Source organism: Platalea leucorodia (assembly GCF_965183815.1).
Source record: "Platalea leucorodia genome assembly, chromosome: Z".
Classification (NCBI taxonomy): domain Eukaryota; kingdom Metazoa; phylum Chordata; class Aves; order Pelecaniformes; family Threskiornithidae; genus Platalea; species Platalea leucorodia.
The window spans coordinates 20415798-20434509 of NC_138858.1; the positions used below are offsets into that span (position 1 = coordinate 20415798).

The following is an 18712-nucleotide window of genomic DNA, read 5'->3' on the forward strand; positions in this document are numbered from 1 at the left end:
AGTTGTTAGAAGAGTGTCAGACTTAGTAGAAAAGGATGCCCTGTTAGGTTCCAGCAAAGGTGTTAGAAATCCTTGAAGATGACTGGGCTTATGTTTTATACAGGCTAAAAGCATACTGCCTTTCAGTTTTTAGATGTACCATGTTCTTTGTTCATGGTGTAACAGCTACACTGCACACAGCAGTATGTGTTCGTGCAGTTAAAAACAATCTTAGAATTGGATCTGAATGGAAGCTTTCCTGTCCCAAAATGGGGGAGAAGGGTGATTAAGAAATAGTCCTAAATAGAATATGGGGAAAAGTTACTTTGGGTAATTTTTTCCTCTGACTTCTTAAAATTTTTAAACCATAGCTCTTCCAAACAACTTAAATTTCAAAATGAAAATGGAAAACGAGAGGTTTTGTTATTGAGAAAGCCTTGGTTCATCCACTGTGTTATGCAATTTTTTTATTTATTTAATGAGACCTTCATTGAGATTGCCCCTTCCTGCAAGAAATCTGGCTTTGGTGAATCAGTTTTTTAAATAGTTGAAGAAGACAGTTCTGTTCATGCTATTTGTTTAGTTATCAGAATTTAGCTTTTATAGGTATCTTTTCAGTGGAGCACTTCTGAATTTGTGATGTGACTTTCACTCAGCAATGTTCTTTCCTGATTGCCCTTTTCCATGTGCAGTCTCTTAAGTAAACAGCCAAAGAGCTAGTTAGTCACCTATCAGTATAGTCACAACCATGTAAGATGTGAGCAGGGTTGTAACCTGCTGAGTCACTACCCTGGTCTCTGACATGTCAAACTAGTCACTGGCATGTCAAATAACCAGCTGCTAATTGGTATTGGAGAAAGTGGAAGGAGATGCAACATAGCATCAGGACTGAAGTAAATTAACAGCTCACAGCTGGGGAGAAATGTCATGGAGGTCTCTCCCCAGTCCTCTCCTCTATTTCACCAACTCAGTTGCTTACATTTGCGACTGTAGCACAAATACAATTTCTGCTTAGTTTTCTGCTATTTTAGCAAGTGGAAGTGACTTACTGTGTGATGAGCGCTAGCGGAGCACTAGGAGAGGGGAGAAAAGGTAGGTATGGGTACAGGATGAGGAGCGCTCACCGAGTGTGGATGGGACCTTTGGCTGTTTAAGCATCCTGGTGAGCATGTGGAACTAGGATTTTTCGAAGGCTTGTAACTTCTCATCGCGGCCAGATTTGCCATGCCTGATCTTTTTAGCACTGTGCTCCACTGTGCTGGAATATGTGGCGGTATGTGGTATGTTTGGCACAAGCATAATTCAGAAATGTTTTTATGATTTCCCAATGCTTTTGAGTTCCAATTCGTTGCTAAAAAAGTGTGTGATTGCTGGAGCTAGGCAAAGGAATATGATAAAAAAAAAAAAGTTTTCTTTATTCTTGGAAATAGCTGAACTATTTTGTCTGAAATGCAGCCTCTTCTGTCTTGTGTCCCATCAAAAATAGCAAACCAGCATATGTGGAATATCAGCAGAAACTCTTAGACCTTTGTCTAGTTGTAAGCAAAGACAGTCAGTGGGAAGTGTTTGATAAACTTAATAGGCTTTTTCCTTTTTTATATAGCAAACTGTTCTTCGTCTCCCTGGTAGAGTTTTTGCACCCTTTGAAGTGTTCTGTGCTTTAGCCAAGGCCATGGTTCTGCTCATGCTGTCTTTTCACTTTTCTAACAAACTCTCAGCAAAGATCAATAAAATAATTTAATTTCCAAAAGAAGGGTAGCTGCTCCCAGATAAAGTCAGTGTCCATGTCAACTTATGGTTGCTTTTTTTGCACTGGATCTTCTATTGAAATGGACTGTTAATTTTATTAAAAACATTTAATAAATTGATTCTTTCCTAGGCTGGAACAGACTTTGCAAGCATCATGATCTTCATTTTGTTCTTGGTATTAGCCGATTTTTTTTCCTTTTTTCACTAGTCCACAAAGTAGGAAAACCTATTAGCACTTTTTACTAGAGCAGTGTAATCAAGTTCAGTATTGACAGCTGCTCTGTAGTGACATTGCTTTTCTCTCTTTTTGCTCAATTCTTTTATAGTTGCATATATTTGAAATGATGCTGCTGCCTATATGATACGGAAGCCGTTGTTCCCTGACATACTGTTATCTAATCTTACAGCAGCTTTTACTGTTTTTTGTTACTGTGTAGTTATGTTCAGTGAATCTAAGGAAGCAGTCAATCACTAAGGGAAATTCTTTAGTTAGTCATGGTCATAATATGTAAATCTTGTATTCTATGCAGACAAGTGGAAAGCCTGTGTTTTGAACTATTGGTTTGATTTTATGAAGTCTTTACAGTACAGAATATGCAGTGAGCTGTTATTACATGTTGCTAGCAGTTAAGTCTACAGAAAAGAAAGAACAGAGCCTTATTATTTATGTTAAGTGTCTTAAGCTCTTTCCTGTAAACAATTATATGTGTGCTTATCTTCACATGCCACACAGAGGATTTGGTATTCTCATGAACGAGTACATCCTCCAAGATTAAAGCCATATTCATAGAGCTGTTGCAAAAACATTTTATTTGACTAATAAAATTATTTACTTTTTAAAATTAAAATTAAAATGCTTATGCCAGTGTAGCATCTGTAACTTGTTATTGATTTGTCCTTGGCTTACCATTCCTCCTCTGTCAGATAGTTTTGATTAGGCACATCATCTTGTAGTGCTCTTGGTTATTTTGCTTGGTTTTGTTGAAGTTGATAATCATCTCTGAAGCATGTTGGTTTTCTGCAGCTACTAGTCTCCTAGCTAATGAAGTACTGACTACATCAGTGTTTACCACAGCTGTATAGCAATCATTGGTGTGTGTTCCTATGAAGCTAGCAAAGCCTTTTTTAGAGTCATCATTATGATTTTTCTTTATTTTTGAATGGAATGTAGTTTTCTTGTAGCCATGACTTTGGGACTGATGTTTTTACTTTGGCATCTTTCTTAAACTTTAAAAAATACAATAAGAATAAACACACACTTGAGTGCTTACAAAATATATTCTTAGCTTTAACAGAGTGGAACTTCTAGTATCTCATCAACATTGCTGTAGACTATATTAGTTCTAAAATTTTAAAATAACTGTCTAAATATTTTTAAATCTGCATCTATTTTTAATTCTGCAGCTACTAGTGCAGAATACTTGGAACAGTTGCTTAAGGTTCTTTGTTTTTATTGTTTTATTACATCAGTAGCATAATTCATCTTTACCGCATTGAGAACAAGAACTTACACCCTAGGTAATTAAAGTTGTAATAGATTCCCTTTTTGTAATTGTTTTGTTTCTTGTTGGTACATCTTGCTACAGCTGTATTTTAGGAATGTGTCACTGGCAAACTCCTCCCTCATTTCTTGTTTTATTGCATGTGTCCTTTTCATTTTTTTCGTCCTGTTTTGCACTGTCACAGCCTCAAAGTTTATAAAATGCTTCCTGAGACAGACTGCAAGTAATGTTTAAGATGAGTTCTGGCAGAAACTGAGCACCAAGCTTTTTTTTTTTTTTTTTTTTAACTGTGGTTTTCTCTTTTAGATTACTGTAAATCTTTATTTTGTAGCAAAACCAAGAAGTTTTTGTGGAAGGGACCATAATGTAGGACAGAACCCCTTCTGCCTATATCCCACCTATAGATCTCTGTCTCAAACAGTGACCTGCTGCACACCTGCTTCCTAGCATTGTCTGAACCTGTGGGAGGAGGAGATACCTTGTTTGGTCTGAAAGCTGCTGGCGTACCTGTTCTAGGGAGATAGCACTTGCCTCCCACCTGGAGCCCTCCTGAGATACAGGTTTGCATGGAGAGCTGACATTCCTAATGTGAGACAGGGACCCTAACTAACTGCAGCAATAGTAATGCCCACCTTTTGCTTATGAACATTGTAGCTAGAGCAACTTGTCCAGTAAGTAGGAATGTTAGGCCCTAGGCCCTCATCTGCTGAAGGGGATCTGAAGCCTCTGTTTTCTACAGGCACATCTCCTACTTACTAGCCAAAGGAGTAATCCGGGTTGCAGCATTTTCTGCCCTTCATGTGGGAGTTGGGCCGCTCTACAGACTTGTTACAGACAAGCTGATGAAGCATAGGCTGGATGAGGTGGATTGAAAACTGGCGGATTGAACAAATGGGCCCAGAGGGTAGTGATCAGTGGCAGAAAGTCTAGTCGGAGGCCAGTGACTAGTGGTGTACTGCAGGGGTCAATTCTGGATCCAGTCCTGTTTATTATCTTCATTAATGATCTGGATGATGGGGCAGAGCATACCCTCAGCAAGTTTGCTGATGACAGAAAACTGGGAGGAGTGGCTGATATGCCAGAGGGACCTTGGCAAGCTGGAGAAATGCACTGCCAGGAACCTGATGAAGTTCGACAAGGAAAAGTACCAAATCCTGCACCTGGGGAGGAACAACCCCAGACACCAATACAGACAGGGGGCTGACCAGCTGGAGGCCAGCTTTGCAGAAAAAACCTGGGGATCCTGGTGGACACCAGGTAGAACATGAGCTAGCAGTGTGCCCTTGTGGCAGAGAAGGCTCGTGGTATCTCGGGCTGCATTAGGAGGAGTGTAACCAGCAGGTCAAGGGAGGTGATCCTTCCCCTTTGCTCAGCACTGGTGAGGCCATACTTGGAGTGCTGTGTTGAGTTCTGGACTCCTCAATACAAGAGAGACATGGGCATACTGGAGAGAGTCCAATGAACGACCACAACAATGATTAAGGGACTGGAGCATCTATCATATGGGAGAAGGCTGGGACTATTTAGCCTGGAGAAGAAAAGGCTCATGGAGGATATCATCAATACCTGAGGGGAGGGTGAAAAGAAGACAGAGCCAGGCTCTTTCCAGTGGTGCCCAGTAACAGAACAACAGGCAATGGGTGGAAACTGAAACACAGGAGGTTCTGTCTGAACATCAGGAAACACTTTTTCACTGTGAGGGTGACTGAGCACTGGAGCAGGTTGACCAGAGAGGTCATTTCCACCAGAGAGGTGGACTTTCCATCCTTGGAGATTTTCCAAAGCTGTCTGGTCATGCTCCTGGGCACCTGGCTCTGGGTGGCCGTGCTTGGGCAGAGTAGTTGGACCAGATGACCTCCAGAGGTCCCTTCCAGTCTCAACCACTCTGTGATTCTGTGAGTGATGACAGCAGTGCTTGAGGCAAGGGGAGTGTTTGATTTCTGTCATTTTTCCCCTGAAACCCTAGATTCAGCTTTACCTTTAGAAGAAATCATTCTACTTCTTTGCTTTCCTCCTTACCTCAGAGTTTTGGGCTTTTTTGGCAGCACAGCAGTTCAGCTTCAAAGAACAAGCTGAAGAGAGATGCCTTCCCTTGCCTTTGCAGAGTGTCCTCAAGTCTGGTGCTTGGGCCACTTAGCTGGGATAAAAGCAATGTGAACTCACCCTCTCTCAGGTGGATGATGACCTGGGACCGTTGCCCACTTCTGAACAATTGTTTTATTAGGTGGTGATGCATAAGAGATGTGGATCAATCCTCCTACTGCAACAGCCTTCCTTGTCAAAAGAATTCACTCTGCTAAGTGAATCTGCTCAGAAAATGTCTAGGCAGGCTGGATTTCAAGTTGATGTAGATATATTTCTTACCAATTCTTTACACGGTCCTTGGAAGATAAATTACATAGGTGGATTGGACTGCCCTCAGAAGGATTTCAGGTGCATGTACCTCTCTCTTCTTTATAGGAAATGTATACACATTTCTTAGGAAAACTGCATCAAATTTCTCCTGTCTTTACTTGAAGTATATTATTTTTGTTTTTATTTAATGACAGCATTTCCTGCCCGTGGGTACTGAAGAGGAAATGTTCAACTGTTTGATTTGGATGTTCGTCCTGCTCTGCAGCTCTGTAGCAGGTATGTTTCTTGAGTATTAGCACCTGTCTTGCCATAAGAAAGTTTTCCAAAAGGTGACCCTCCCCAAATGAAATTTAAGAGTTCTGAAAGTGAAAAAAATTGATTTTAGAAATAGAAGTTTGATAGTAGGTGTTTGACTAAGTAGTGTACAGTATAGAGAGAAAAATTAGCTTATGGCACTCTTGATGTCCTCTTGTGGAATGTTGATTGTGATCATGATAGCTGGGATTTGTTTTCTTTCGTATTTAAAGTATTTTAAGAAAAGTATTTTAAAACTTACTTTGTTAACTGTTTCCCTGTTACACAAGATATAGAAGGGGAAGCTGCATCTGGAAGTCATACCATAGTTCAATTCTTGTTGGGTTGTAAAGGCTGGTAACTTTGGAGAGCTGCTGATGGAACAAATTAATGTCTATGTAACACATGAACACTTAAAATGCAGTTAATGTCTGCTGGTTTTGGACTGGTTTAAGTCAAATATTGCCTATTCAGAAATACATGCAATGACTACTAATGTTCTCATTCCTAATTTTAAAAGCCACCTCACAATGTGTGGCTGTTGATTTTTTGTTTGTTTTTGTTCTTTCTTTTTTTTTTTTTTTTTAAATGTGGTAGTTCCACAGTCAGTTTAAGCTGGCACAGGTAACTGCTGAAGTTGGAACAGCGGGCAGCTCTGCACTCCCTTTGCCTCTCGTCTCACTCTCCTTCCGTTGGAGTGCATGTTTGTGTGGCTAGTGGCGAAGCCATGAGGAGTCTGATCTGGATGGAGAATGATGTTATGTTTTGCCAAGCTTTTATTTTTCATTTGTATCAGTTTCCTTTTGGTTCACTATGCAGGCATTTCTTACGGCACACAAAGGGGATAACGGCAGTGAAGGTTGAGGATTAAAAATGCTTCTTGTGACAACAGTGCCAGTTTAAACTGATTAAGTTGAATAGTATAGGTTAGAATAGGAAATCACAAGGACAGATTGAAATAATGACTTTGTGACAATAATTGAAAGTTCACGTGCAATTTATCACATACAACTTAACATGCAACAGTAATTTGTTATATAATGGTATTTGTGTCTTAAATTGTTTGGGGATTACATGGAAGAGGAGTGCATATGTTTGCAGAAGCTTGAACGATATATGAAACAGTGCAGGTAATTGCTTACAACTGATATACAGTAAAATTTGTGCGGCAGAGTGTAAAATAGCCATTAGTATGACTTTGAAACAGAAAGAAATTACTTTGAAACAAAAAGGACACAAAAAGAAACATAGAAAGCAATTTACAGTTAATACATCCAAAAAGGAGAGAATGACCAGAAAACAAGGAAGAAAGTTTAATATTTGATTCCCTTTCATTCCTACATTCTAGCAAAGAAATTCTATCTGTAAAAGTTGTGGGGTTTTTTATTTTATTTAACAGATGTATTTATGAAATGTGCCTTCAAAAATAAGTACCAGCAAAAAAATAAACAGCTAGCTCCTTGCAGGACTCTAATGGGTGATTCTTGCACCGTTTGATAACTTTGTTGCTGAGTTCATTCATTCAGCCTGCTTCTCTGTTTTCCTTTTACACGCATTTTGTATATAATTCTTGCACTGTATCTGGGAATATAAATGCTATGAGGGGTAAAAGTACTAATGAGATATTGAAGTATATTGCAGCTTAGTTGTAAATTTTAAACTGACCAGCTTGATGTATTTTCTGATATAGTAATTAGTAATGATAACATCTAAATGATATGCATACCTTTTACACATAGGAATGTTTTTTAAAAACAGATTCAAAAGGCAAAAGTCTCTTTTCTTCATTTTCAACTATTAAAAAACATTTGAGCTGAAATTTCTCCATTATTTCTGCGAAGGTATTGAAACGTCATTCTTATATAGCACCTATGGTGCAGTTCATGTGAACTGAGTTTCCAAACAGCAATATCTGATTTGAGTGACTAACTAAGCGTCTTATTTGAACTCCATATGAAAAAAAAAACCTAATTAAATTCTCTGTAGACAACAAAATAAGTTATTATTTTTCCACTGGTATTTTAAAAGGAATTCGGTTATGTGATATCTTTGATTTTGCTTTTAGATGAAAACTCTATCAGAGATGCTGACATTTTTCCTTCATCTCCTGAAATTGAAAGAGGATCCACCCTGAAACTATTTTGTGTTCTCGGAAAACGATACACGCTTCACAGAAACGCAAGCCACATCATTTGGAAATTGAATCATGAATTGATTGCTCAGGAAAACTATAACATTGTGAACGAGACTGTATCTAGTATAACCATCCATAATTTCACTTACAGCAAAGCTCATGTGAAATGTTTCACTAAGTACTTGGGCAAGGAACAACTTCTGGTTCACACTGAAGTTAAATCTGGCTGTAAGTAGAAATGTGGAAAAATGAATTTTAACATTTTTTAATAACTTACTATAAAAAATTTACTTTTAAAACAGCTACTTTTTTTTTTAGTTTGTGGCATTGTAAGACACCTGTATTCAAGTATCCTCTTTTTTTTTTTTTTCTGAAATAAAGCATGAAATTGCTGGCATTCTTTACTGACACTGGTCCATAACCTCTCTGACTCTGACTTTTGGCCAGCTGAAGCGAGTGGATGTTTTCTGCTGAGTTCAGAGGGTATTGGGTCTGTCCCTTTGGTTAATGTCTTTTGTCTAGCCTAGCCAACTTTATCTTTCTCCAGGGAAGATTTCCTTATCTAATCTCTTATGGAGAAGGTTACAGGATAAATATGTATACACATTCTCTAATTTAGTGACCAGATTAAGTCCAGATTTTACTAACGTATGCCTGGCGGTCCCATTCTAGTAAAGAAGCAATAAATGCAGAAAAATACGTCTGTGGAATAAAAACCAGCAGAAGGTATTGCCTGTCTGCAAAGTTTACTGTCCCATAAGCTTGTCAATCAAAGAAAGATCTTTTGAGTGTTATATTAGGTGGGACAGAAAAGTACTATTTTGGAGGGAGGGCTTTTTCAACCAGTTTATTTCACTGAGCACAGTTCTTGTCAACTCCAATTTCCTCTATCCAATGAAGAAGTCTGGCTTTAACAAAGAAGTCTTCGGGGGCGTTACGTTTTTGTGGATGACTTCAGACTATAGAGATTGCAGAGGATTGTTTCCTTTGTGCTATCTTGCTTGCAAGATAAAGAGAGTCCAGAATTAGCGATCTCTTCAAGGTCATATAGATACGTTTCCAAGGAAGTTATCTTCTGCACCCTGAGGTCGTGCAGGCTCCTCAGATTAGGGGTTTTCATAGGGTATGTGGTTAGACATTCTGGGAAGGAACCATGAGGAGTTTTATCTTTCAGAGAATGCCTTTTCCTGAACTTTTGTGCTCTTTCTTTGTTTTCTTCTTACTCTCTGGAGTGGCCTTGAGCTACAGGCATGTTTTGGGGGTATACTTTCTGATTCAGGACAATGTATGTAGTGGTTAATGAGTTACTGCAAAAATACCTTCAAGCCCTCTTAGTTAAGTATTTCTGAGAAGCAGTTGGAGAAATATCTCTGTGTCCCCAGGGGAAGAAAGAGTGGTTTTGATTTTGGTTTTGTGAGGAGTTTTGAGGGCAGTAAGAAATTATAAAATGAAGTGCTATGCAAGACATTTAGTGCAGTTTGCCATAATCTGCTTTTTGACCAACAAAACCAGTTGTACATTAAAGTTACTTATTTTTACTGCACCCCCCCCCCCCCGTCCCCCCTTTTTTTTTTTTCCCAACCTTTGTCATTGCAGTTCCACCAGACACACCAGGAAATATTTCCTGCATTTATTACTTTGATGCTGAACTTACCTGCACCTGGACTTCAGGAAGAGAAACAAATCTTTTGACAAACTATACTCTTTACCGAAAACTGTAAGTATAGGATGTATTGGGAACTGAGTTGCTGGGGTGAGACCACTAGCCCCCTTCCCCTCATATCCTGACTTTCTGTTTAAAGAAAACCTGGAAACATCATGGAGTTATGGCATTTCCTCAGTAAATTCAATTAATTTGGCGTTGGTAATGATTGAAAAAAGTTACAATCTGATACCTTTTTAGTATGCTGTATAAAGGAAATGAGCATTCTGAACCCAGTATTCAGTAGACAGATGTTTACATCAGAATTGATATTCACTTGTTTCCTTGAAGTAACCTTACTAATTAGATCAAAAGCTGAGTGAGCCTAGGTACAAATGGAGAATGGAGGCACTTTGTGGGAGTGTTACCCAGAAACTTTCTGCGTTAATAACTGTTGCCATTTTGGATGGGTAAAAAAAGATTACTTCCTCCTCTACTTTAAACAATTCCCAGTTAAACCTATTAAAGACCCTGTTATTCCGCATGACGCTGGTATGGTTTAACCTAGGGACCTTTGGAGTCATAAGGTTTCAGTGAAAGAATCCAGAGCTGGTTGTCATTCTTGCATTGCTCTCATCTGGAGATTTGTATTTACAAATACAAATCACGTAGTCTCATACTTTTTAGTGTTTTTGTGACCCCATTATGGAAGCATAAATACTTGATTCTTTCAAATTCCATTAGCTTATAAATATTGTTTACGAGCTTACTTTTTCATAAGTTACTGTGAAAACGGTGTAATCAGTGTTGTTCCAAGGCAGATCTCAGATACAATTCTGAAGGTGATAGCACAGATTTCTTCACAAATATACTTGTGAATCTGTTGTTCATAATAGTGCTGCTTGTAGTGCTCTGCCTAATCAAGACTCTAGGTAATATGATTTCATGAAGAGTTCTCTAAAATGTCTAAAATTATTCTTGAGAACTGGAAGGAATTCAGACTCTAAAGGAGACACTTTCTTGTTGTAAGTTATGCTAGTGTATGGTATCTTTTTTATTTAAATGGTAGGGCAGGAAAACATCTTTAGTTTTATCTCCATTTCAGGCTTGACATTTTGGGCTTCCACCTTCATTTGGTGGAACTTTCTTGCTCCTTCTGGTGTTTCTGTGTTTTATAACTTAGCTGAGTTTGTGAAACCATAAACTAGAACAGCTATTGAAAGTAAGTTTCAATATTGTTCCTTCCTGTACCAGTACAAATTCTTCTTTAACCACACAGTGAATTGGATTGCAGAACTATTTCCAGTAAAATCTAACCGTTAATTTTAATCCAGATAACTCTCCAGCTGAGTTTACCATATGACTGCAAAAGCACTGGTACAGGGGGGCAGAGAGTGTGGATGGAAACAAACAGCTATGCATGTTAGGGAAGGTAGGACTGCTTCCTTTCGCAGCAGTGCAGGCTTACACTAGCTTAAAAATGTTCATGAAATACCATCCTCAAACTGTTTTTTGAGTTACATGCATGATCTGCTTCCTTACTGCATAATGTGAAATATTTAACACAGGCCCCATATATGAGTTTTATTTGTTGAAGAATTTCTGTGTGGGTTGGTAAAATGAAACAAATTTCGTTAGTTTTGCATCCCACACTACTTATTATGAAAGTATATGCTGTAAAGACAGCATATTATCAGCATGTTTTTTCAGGAAAACCTGTCATATTTCTTTTACCTTGTAATAGCTTGGAAGTGGTACAATTTGGCTTTTCTTTTTTTCTGTATTTAAAAGATGAATAAAAGCTTGTTATCACACAGTTCCATGTGGCATGTGTTACAAGCTATATCTGTCTATTTTTAAAGGACTTCTTGTGTGGTGTTGCATGATTTCACTTCTCTTTGAGATTTTAATCTAAAATAATAATAGCATATGGATACCCTATTAAGGCATTTTTAATCTTCATTACTGCTCCCGGAAAGTTGTCTTACTAATTGCAATTAAAACTAATTGAGTATGTGCAGGCTATTTATATGCATTTGCAGGAGCAGTGCAATTAGGAAAGAGTATTCATTTGCACAAACATATCATCTAAGGAGATGTTCACTGGTAAAAATGTCCTGCAACCTCAAAAACATTTAAATAATAATTAAATAGTAACACAACAATCAGTTTGAGTTATTCTAAGAAAATCCTCTAATTTCTACCTCCTTTTATTTTTATCTTTTGTTTTTTAGGATGACAGAAGGAAGGGTGACTCTTCCAAACGTAGTGGGCTCCTGCCAAAGCAAAACGGAATCATGTTCATTTTATTATCCAGATACTCCATATAGTAGTTCTTTTTGTTTTCAGGTGAAAGCTGAAAATGTTTTGGGTGAAGCCACATCAGATTGTGTTCCTATACCTATGGAAAAAATAGGTAATCAAAAAAAGAGAGTTAAATAAAGTAGAGTATGTTGAGCTGACTGCACCCACCCCAATTCTTTTTACCTCCCTATAGCATACAAGTTAGAGAACTCTGAAATAAATTATGTAATCAAAGTTGGTTTACATAGCAGAAAATAATGAAAAAATAATTTTTCAATATAATAGTTTTGAAACTATTAGTTGGATTTAATTTGGTTTTAAATTGGTTTCAGTTTTGAAGTGCCATTTAATTTTAATTGTTAGCTAAAATTATGAAGTCTCTGAAATTACATTTAGGATTTGATAAAATGTTTCATCCTTCCCATTTTTTTTTTTTATCAAGATTTGGATACTTCCAGTTCGGTTGAAGAAAGTCTCTTGTTATGTTTTAATTGATGGCCTTTCCATGTAAAATTCTTCGACGGGGTTGGTGGTACAGCAGCAATTTTCAGCAGTTTGTTGGTCTTACCGAGAGGTGGTGAAAAATGATAATGTGCTGTATTCATACTATGAAATGTCTTAACTACAACAATATTTTTTTAAGCTAATGTCTGATGTATCCATTATAAAGTACTAAGTTTTTAATTACTAACAAGTAAAGGCCATATACTAAAACTTTTTGTCAACCTAAGTGGTACTTGGACTGTACTTTTATTATTTTGAGTGGTACTAGATGTCAGTGCAATATCTGGCTGTAAATGAATAGTGACATCATAATTTCTCCAGGTCCACCCCTCATTTACTCTGCTGTTGTACTTTCTGGTTAGGAACATTAAAAACCCACGTTCTGCAATTCCCAGGAGCAAGAATAATATTTTGTCTACCTCTTCTCCCTCTGCACTGTGCTGCATTTTCCTCTGTTCATTTTGGTGTAGCTAATAAACAACACTTTTAACTGAGTATTTTTGCTGCAGCACTCTGTCAGCTCTCCAGCCATATGCTCCTTTATTCCTGGTGTTCAGACCTGCTGTGGCTCCTCATTACTTTCCACATCCTCTGTACCAGCCACCTCTTTTCTCAGTGCTAATCCATTCTTTTCCCATCATCTCCTTCACACTTCTTTCCCCCTCAAATTCTTTTCCACTGAGTTCTTCCCCCACCTGCAGTTTGGACTTGACTTTGGCATCCCAGCTCCGCTTCGTTTCTCTTCCCTGCTGTTGTCACTGAGTAGTACTCTTCAGTGCTGACACAGATGAAAGAAATCTGCACATCCGTTTGAGAGTGTCTTTGTCAGCATTAAATCAGTTATATGTGCAATCTCTCTTATAGATAACTTCCCATATGTAGAGTTATGTCTATAAAATAGACCATCATGTGAATACTCTGATAGGGTGTACGTTATTGGGATAATAATTAAACTTTTTGGAATACAAATAGGTGGAGCAATTTTGAACTTTTATAGAAGCATTTTACCCTGTTAATGCTTTTGTGTCTCCATTCTAGAGAAATTTGAACCTCCTGAAATAGTTTCAGTTAAAAAAATCACTGGTATAAAGCAGATGCTTACAGTAACCTGGAAAATGCCTGAGAAGATTATCTCTTCACAAGATTTCATTTGCAAGGTTCAATACAGAAACTTGTATTCAAACTCTTCGGTAAGCTACATAAATTTTCTTCTGAATGTTAGCTTCTTTGTGACTAATTTCTTAATGTTATAAAAAGCTAAATAGAAAAAAGGCAACAAGTAGTTGGAAATAATGATTGAAACCTTGTTATTTTAGTGGAGCATAACTAAGTATGCATGATCTTAAGATCATTGTTTTGTTGTCTAGGATTAATTGTTCTCTTCCTTTTGATCAATGTCTGTTTTGGTACATACCATACTTCTGAACATATTTCTGTGAAAGGCTAAGGGATGACCTTTGGCTAAGGGATTATATACACAGTCAGTCAAAATATTTTGTGTTTCCTGTCACATTCTGGTGAAGAAACAGCATTTACTCCTAACCACAATAGTTGAATCAGATTAAGATGGACTAATGATAACGTTATTTTTGAAGTGAATTAAAGTATAGATTTTGCAAGATGAAAAATAAGGGAAGTTATTTTTCTGAGTTTCTTTCTGATCCTTAAATGGAACTGTTATAGAAAAAAAACCCCAGTATTTAGTTATTTGCTTCTTTCAGATGGACTGTTCTAATGCTCCTCAGTGTGGAAGTGATTCTTTTTACAATCTTACTGTTTCCTCTTCTAAATTTAAGAATGGGCCAGGTTGCTTGGTTTGTGTTTTTTTTTTTTTGTTTTTTTTTTTTTTTAAGTCTGCCTTGACCTTTACTATTTTATACTTTAAATGTGTAATTCTGAGAGAGAAGAATTCATTAGGGTAACTAATAATAGTCCTCAGAGCTTTAAAAATGTTCCTGATACTAAAGATGTTTCTAATTAGCATCCTCCTCACGTTCTCATGGCAAGCATCTTTACTGTAGATATGGCACATTAGTTGTTGGATTCAGGATATAAAGTTCGGGATGATCTGATGGGCAGGATGGCTCAGGTCCGCCTGGGATATTAGAAACAGAACTAATAGTTATTTAAAAGACCTGTTCAAGATGTTTATCCCTTTGGAGTCAAGACACTGGTGTCCTTGTGATGCGTACATGCATATGAGATCCTTCCTAAATGTTGAAAACAGTCATGTTTTTGCAGAGTTACAGCATTATTGTGTATTGTGTCTATTTGTCAGCACTTGCATAAGAAATCACCTGTTTACTTTTTCCACCATCAAATACAATCTACATACATTTTCTTCCTCAAACTTACCTGCATTTTTCCACAGACATTCTAGAGGAAAAATGGTAGCTGTGATCAGTAAAGACAAAAATCCAGTGAGTTTAGTTCTGTAGGATCTTAGACAGGCATGATTCATAGTTTTATCTGTAGCCGGTCCAATGACAATGGCCAACAAAGACAGCCTCAAACCATCAGTTAGATATAGGAGCTGTTTTTTTCTGTCAGCACATATATGCAAAAAAAAAAAAAAAAAAAATTGTTTGAGCAAATGACAGATATTTCCTTGACCTTTTAAGCCTCCCTACCAAAACAATCTAAATAGTTTCCTGTGAACTGTTTTTACTGAGTGAAAAATAGATGACCTATCTTTCTACTTGCATATATTAAATTTCTAATTATAGTTAAATATTGTTAACAGCCTTTTGGCAAGTAACTAAAAGCTAGTCTGGGGTGTCTGTAATTCTGTGTCACGTTCTGCACGAGGTTTTGAAGCCCTTCTTATTGCAGTTGGGCTAAAGAGTCTGTCACCTAGCAGTGTTTTGTAGATCCCTGAATTCATTGTCATAGAAGAAGTTTTCAATTTTTGACAATGAGTTTCTTGAGATCAGAATGGACTAAAATTTTGAGTTTCATTAGGCGGTGCACTTCCCATTATGGTGTTCAAGGGAGTGGGTGTCTGCATTTTGTATTGTTACAGTTTGATTCACTTTTCATTGGAAGGTTCCACTGGTGGAAGACAAGAATTTCTTCACAGGTTTTTGGCCCTGATGTTGTAAATCTACATGACATCACTACTTCAGTTTGGCTCCCACGAGGGAATCTTCCTTATTCTAAAACTTACCCTTGCTGACCTTCTTAGAATTTAACTAGCTTTAACATTTATTTTAGCGTCTTTCTGTTTAAGTCATCTCAAATTGGACAGGAGGAGAGTTGTTAATTATTGATTAATTTTTGCAATTTGGAAGAGAAGACATGAATGTTGGTGTAGTGATTATGTCAATCCTTCTGTACACAAACACTTAAATCTTTCTGTAGTTCCTGTTGTTTTCTTCTGCTTCCTGTTGTCAGTTCTGCTGAGCTGATTCATCAACTCCAGTTCCAATTTTCATGTCTTCTTTCACCTTTTGTTTTGGAACAACAATCTAGCTTCTGACTTCCATCAGTGAGATGTGAGTGGGCTCCTTTTAAGAGAAGGAAATTACTCACCTTGTCGTTACTTTTCCAATAAGATATTGCATCAGTTATTTCTCATACTCTTGTCTTCCTTCACTGCTTAAAGGCTTCATCTTCTTTTTTTTTTTTTTTTTTTTTTCTTTCTTCTTCTCTTGGTACCAGAGGTTCTGTGTTTTCATTGGTCTTTTCATTTTAATCACATGCTGATAATCTTTGGGATGGCCTACAGCCATACTGTTATATGGCTAAGAGCTAGAAGACCCTGTAACTCAGAAAAGAAAAACAAGAAAAGAAACAAGTACCTAGCTGGCTCACAAGCTGCAGGTGATCAGTGCTTCCGCAGGGATGCTTCTGCTGTGAGGTGGAGCTGTATCCAGGACATCATGGTGATACTGGCTTTACCAATACCCGGTTGCTTCCCAGCAGTGGGAGCTGCAGTCATCCAGCACCTCCTGTGCCAGCACAGCTAATCCAGAATCGCGTGAGCGCTACACACGGTTCAAGCCATAGGTCAGTCAGTACAGACCTAGTTTTGGCTCAGCTTTCTCAAACCCCGGAGTTTTATGGGAAGAATGAAGATGCTACACAGAAAAATGAAATATGAAACAAGTAATTTTGAGATTCAGAGGAGTGAGGTGGGAAACATGAAAACTGCATCCTTCGTGGTTTTTTTAAAAGCTAAGTCATATATCCGCATGCAATTTTATAGCAAATAATTTTTGTTCATGTATCTGCTTTCAGGAATTTGTCACTGTCCCACTGAATTCTGCAGAGAAAACAGGGTCGTGTAATCTCACAGGTCTGTGGGACTCCACAGAATATTCAGTTGCCATTCAGTGTCGCAGTGTTGTGTCAATATTCTGGAGTGAATGGAGTAGAGGGAAAACAGCAAGCACGGAAGAGAAAGGTAGGCTAACTATTAAGTTGGTTTTTGGTTATACTTTGGGGCATTAGGATTTAATAATGGAAAACTGTATTTTCAGCATATTATCAGTCTATTCAATTGAGAATTCTGTTATTTAAACAGAATACCTATATTTTCTTTAAATATAGAAGAGGTATAACTGAAAGACAAGAGCAAGGAGTGGAGGAGATTTGAAAGGTGATACAAATAACATAGGGCTAAGGAAGAAAGTGGGTGAATAGATGGACAGTGAAGAAAGGACAAATTAAGAGTGTAGATGGAGAGTGAACATTGTGAAGTAGGATAGTGGCAGTAATGTCGTGTAGCAAGTATGTCCAATAAAATGAATTATAAGTAGAGAAATTAAATTGCCTGTTATAAAACAAGGCTAGAAAATCTCCTCTAGAACTTAACAAAAAAAAGAAAGCAGAAGGAAACTGATGGAAAGAGAGAAGCTGTACTAATTAGGGAAAAAGGTACATTACACAAGGGAAAACTTTTTTAATAAGTTGCTCTCAGACTGTATTTTTGAAACCTTTTGATTGTTTTTACCATATTACACTACCTTTTTAATATAACAACAAATTTCAAGATATTTTTGTGTCTTTAAACAGCTCCTTCAGAAAAAGTGGATTTATGGAGGGTAATTGAGTCTTCACACTCAGCTGGAAGTAGATGTGTACATCTTATGTGGAAGGTATATACTCATTTTGTGAATTGATAATCATATTGGTATCCTGTGGCTGATGTTGCATTGAAGTATTTTAGTGTTTTAGGACATATAACTGCCAGGGGTTTTTGCTGTCATCAGAAAAAAACCTCACTGAACTAAAGCGGAATTGAAAAGGCTTTTGTTTACTAAACGGTAAATGAACAGAGTTTTGTAACCTGTGCAGAAAGGAAGGGTTTAATTGCGTTCAGATCACTGGAAAATCTGATCGAAAGTCCTTACAACCGCTCTTAAATAACACGGCTTACTAAAGCTGTGTTTAAATTCATTTTAATCTTCTAGTACAGTGACTAGAGGCTCTTTGCTTTTCAAATCTCAGTATTTGACTTCTGAAACTTTCCTTCAATTAAATTGTTGCAGCTGACTGTCCTGAAGATGGGACTGAAGAAAGTACCTTGCTTTTCTAAGTATAGTACAATCATTCTGTAATTTGATCTGGACTCTTCAATACAGTATATACTTTTGATCATACAAATAACACTGTGAAACACTTACTACTGCATATTTTTTTAATAGCCATTAAACAGCTTTCCACCTTCTGGGAGAATTCTAGGCTACAAAATACGGTATTTTCCAGAAAACAATGCTGCACTTAAAATGACAAACATCTCTACTGATCAGAAAATTGATTTGTTGTTAAATGAAGAGGCGTATATAATATCTATTACTGCCTATAACTCTGCTGGAAATTCTCCTGAAGCTGTTTTGAGGATTCCATCAACTGATGAAAAAGGTAAGATTTTCTCAATATCATGATATATTTTTCTCTTTAACAAAAAAATGATCTTCCTGACATCTGTTTAAATTCTGTTATAGCGGAAGTAAAATTGTGCTAAGGACTTTGTCATACATCTATATATATATAGAATTGTATTATGTCCAAAGCTGTGTAGTCCATTACTTTTTACTAGAACAATATTATCTAGTGGTGGTATTTTGCTATCACATACCATGTTTTTGTTATAGATGATCATTGTTGGGGTTTTTGTTTTGAGATATAGTTGTTAAGATACCAGCACTTTCTGATGTTGTATTCGAATTTGTTTTATTACTTTGTGAGGATTTTTTGGTTTTGTTTTTTTGACCCAAATAGGGTCCAAATAGCTCCCAAATAGGT

The 18712-nt window shown here is 37.2% G+C and overlaps 1 protein-coding gene across 4 annotated transcripts in view; it reads left to right on the top strand.

Annotated features, from left to right (window-relative positions):
- IL31RA (interleukin 31 receptor A) overlaps window positions 1-18712 on the top strand; it is a 56463-nt gene that overhangs the window by 22409 nt on the left and 15342 nt on the right. For all 4 annotated transcript variants that reach the window (XM_082336183.1, XM_082336182.1, XM_082336185.1 and 1 more), the window contains exons 2-9: window positions 5780-5861; window positions 7945-8241; window positions 9610-9730; window positions 11890-12071; window positions 13502-13653; window positions 16703-16868; window positions 17480-17562; window positions 18112-18328. In XM_082336183.1, coding sequence (XP_082192309.1) covers window positions 5810-5861; window positions 7945-8241; window positions 9610-9730; window positions 11890-12071; window positions 13502-13653; window positions 16703-16868; window positions 17480-17562; window positions 18112-18328 — 1270 coding nt within the window. In that variant the 5' untranslated portion in view covers window positions 5780-5809. The remainder of the gene's footprint in view (window positions 1-5779; window positions 5862-7944; window positions 8242-9609; window positions 9731-11889; window positions 12072-13501; window positions 13654-16702; window positions 16869-17479; window positions 17563-18111; window positions 18329-18712) is intronic.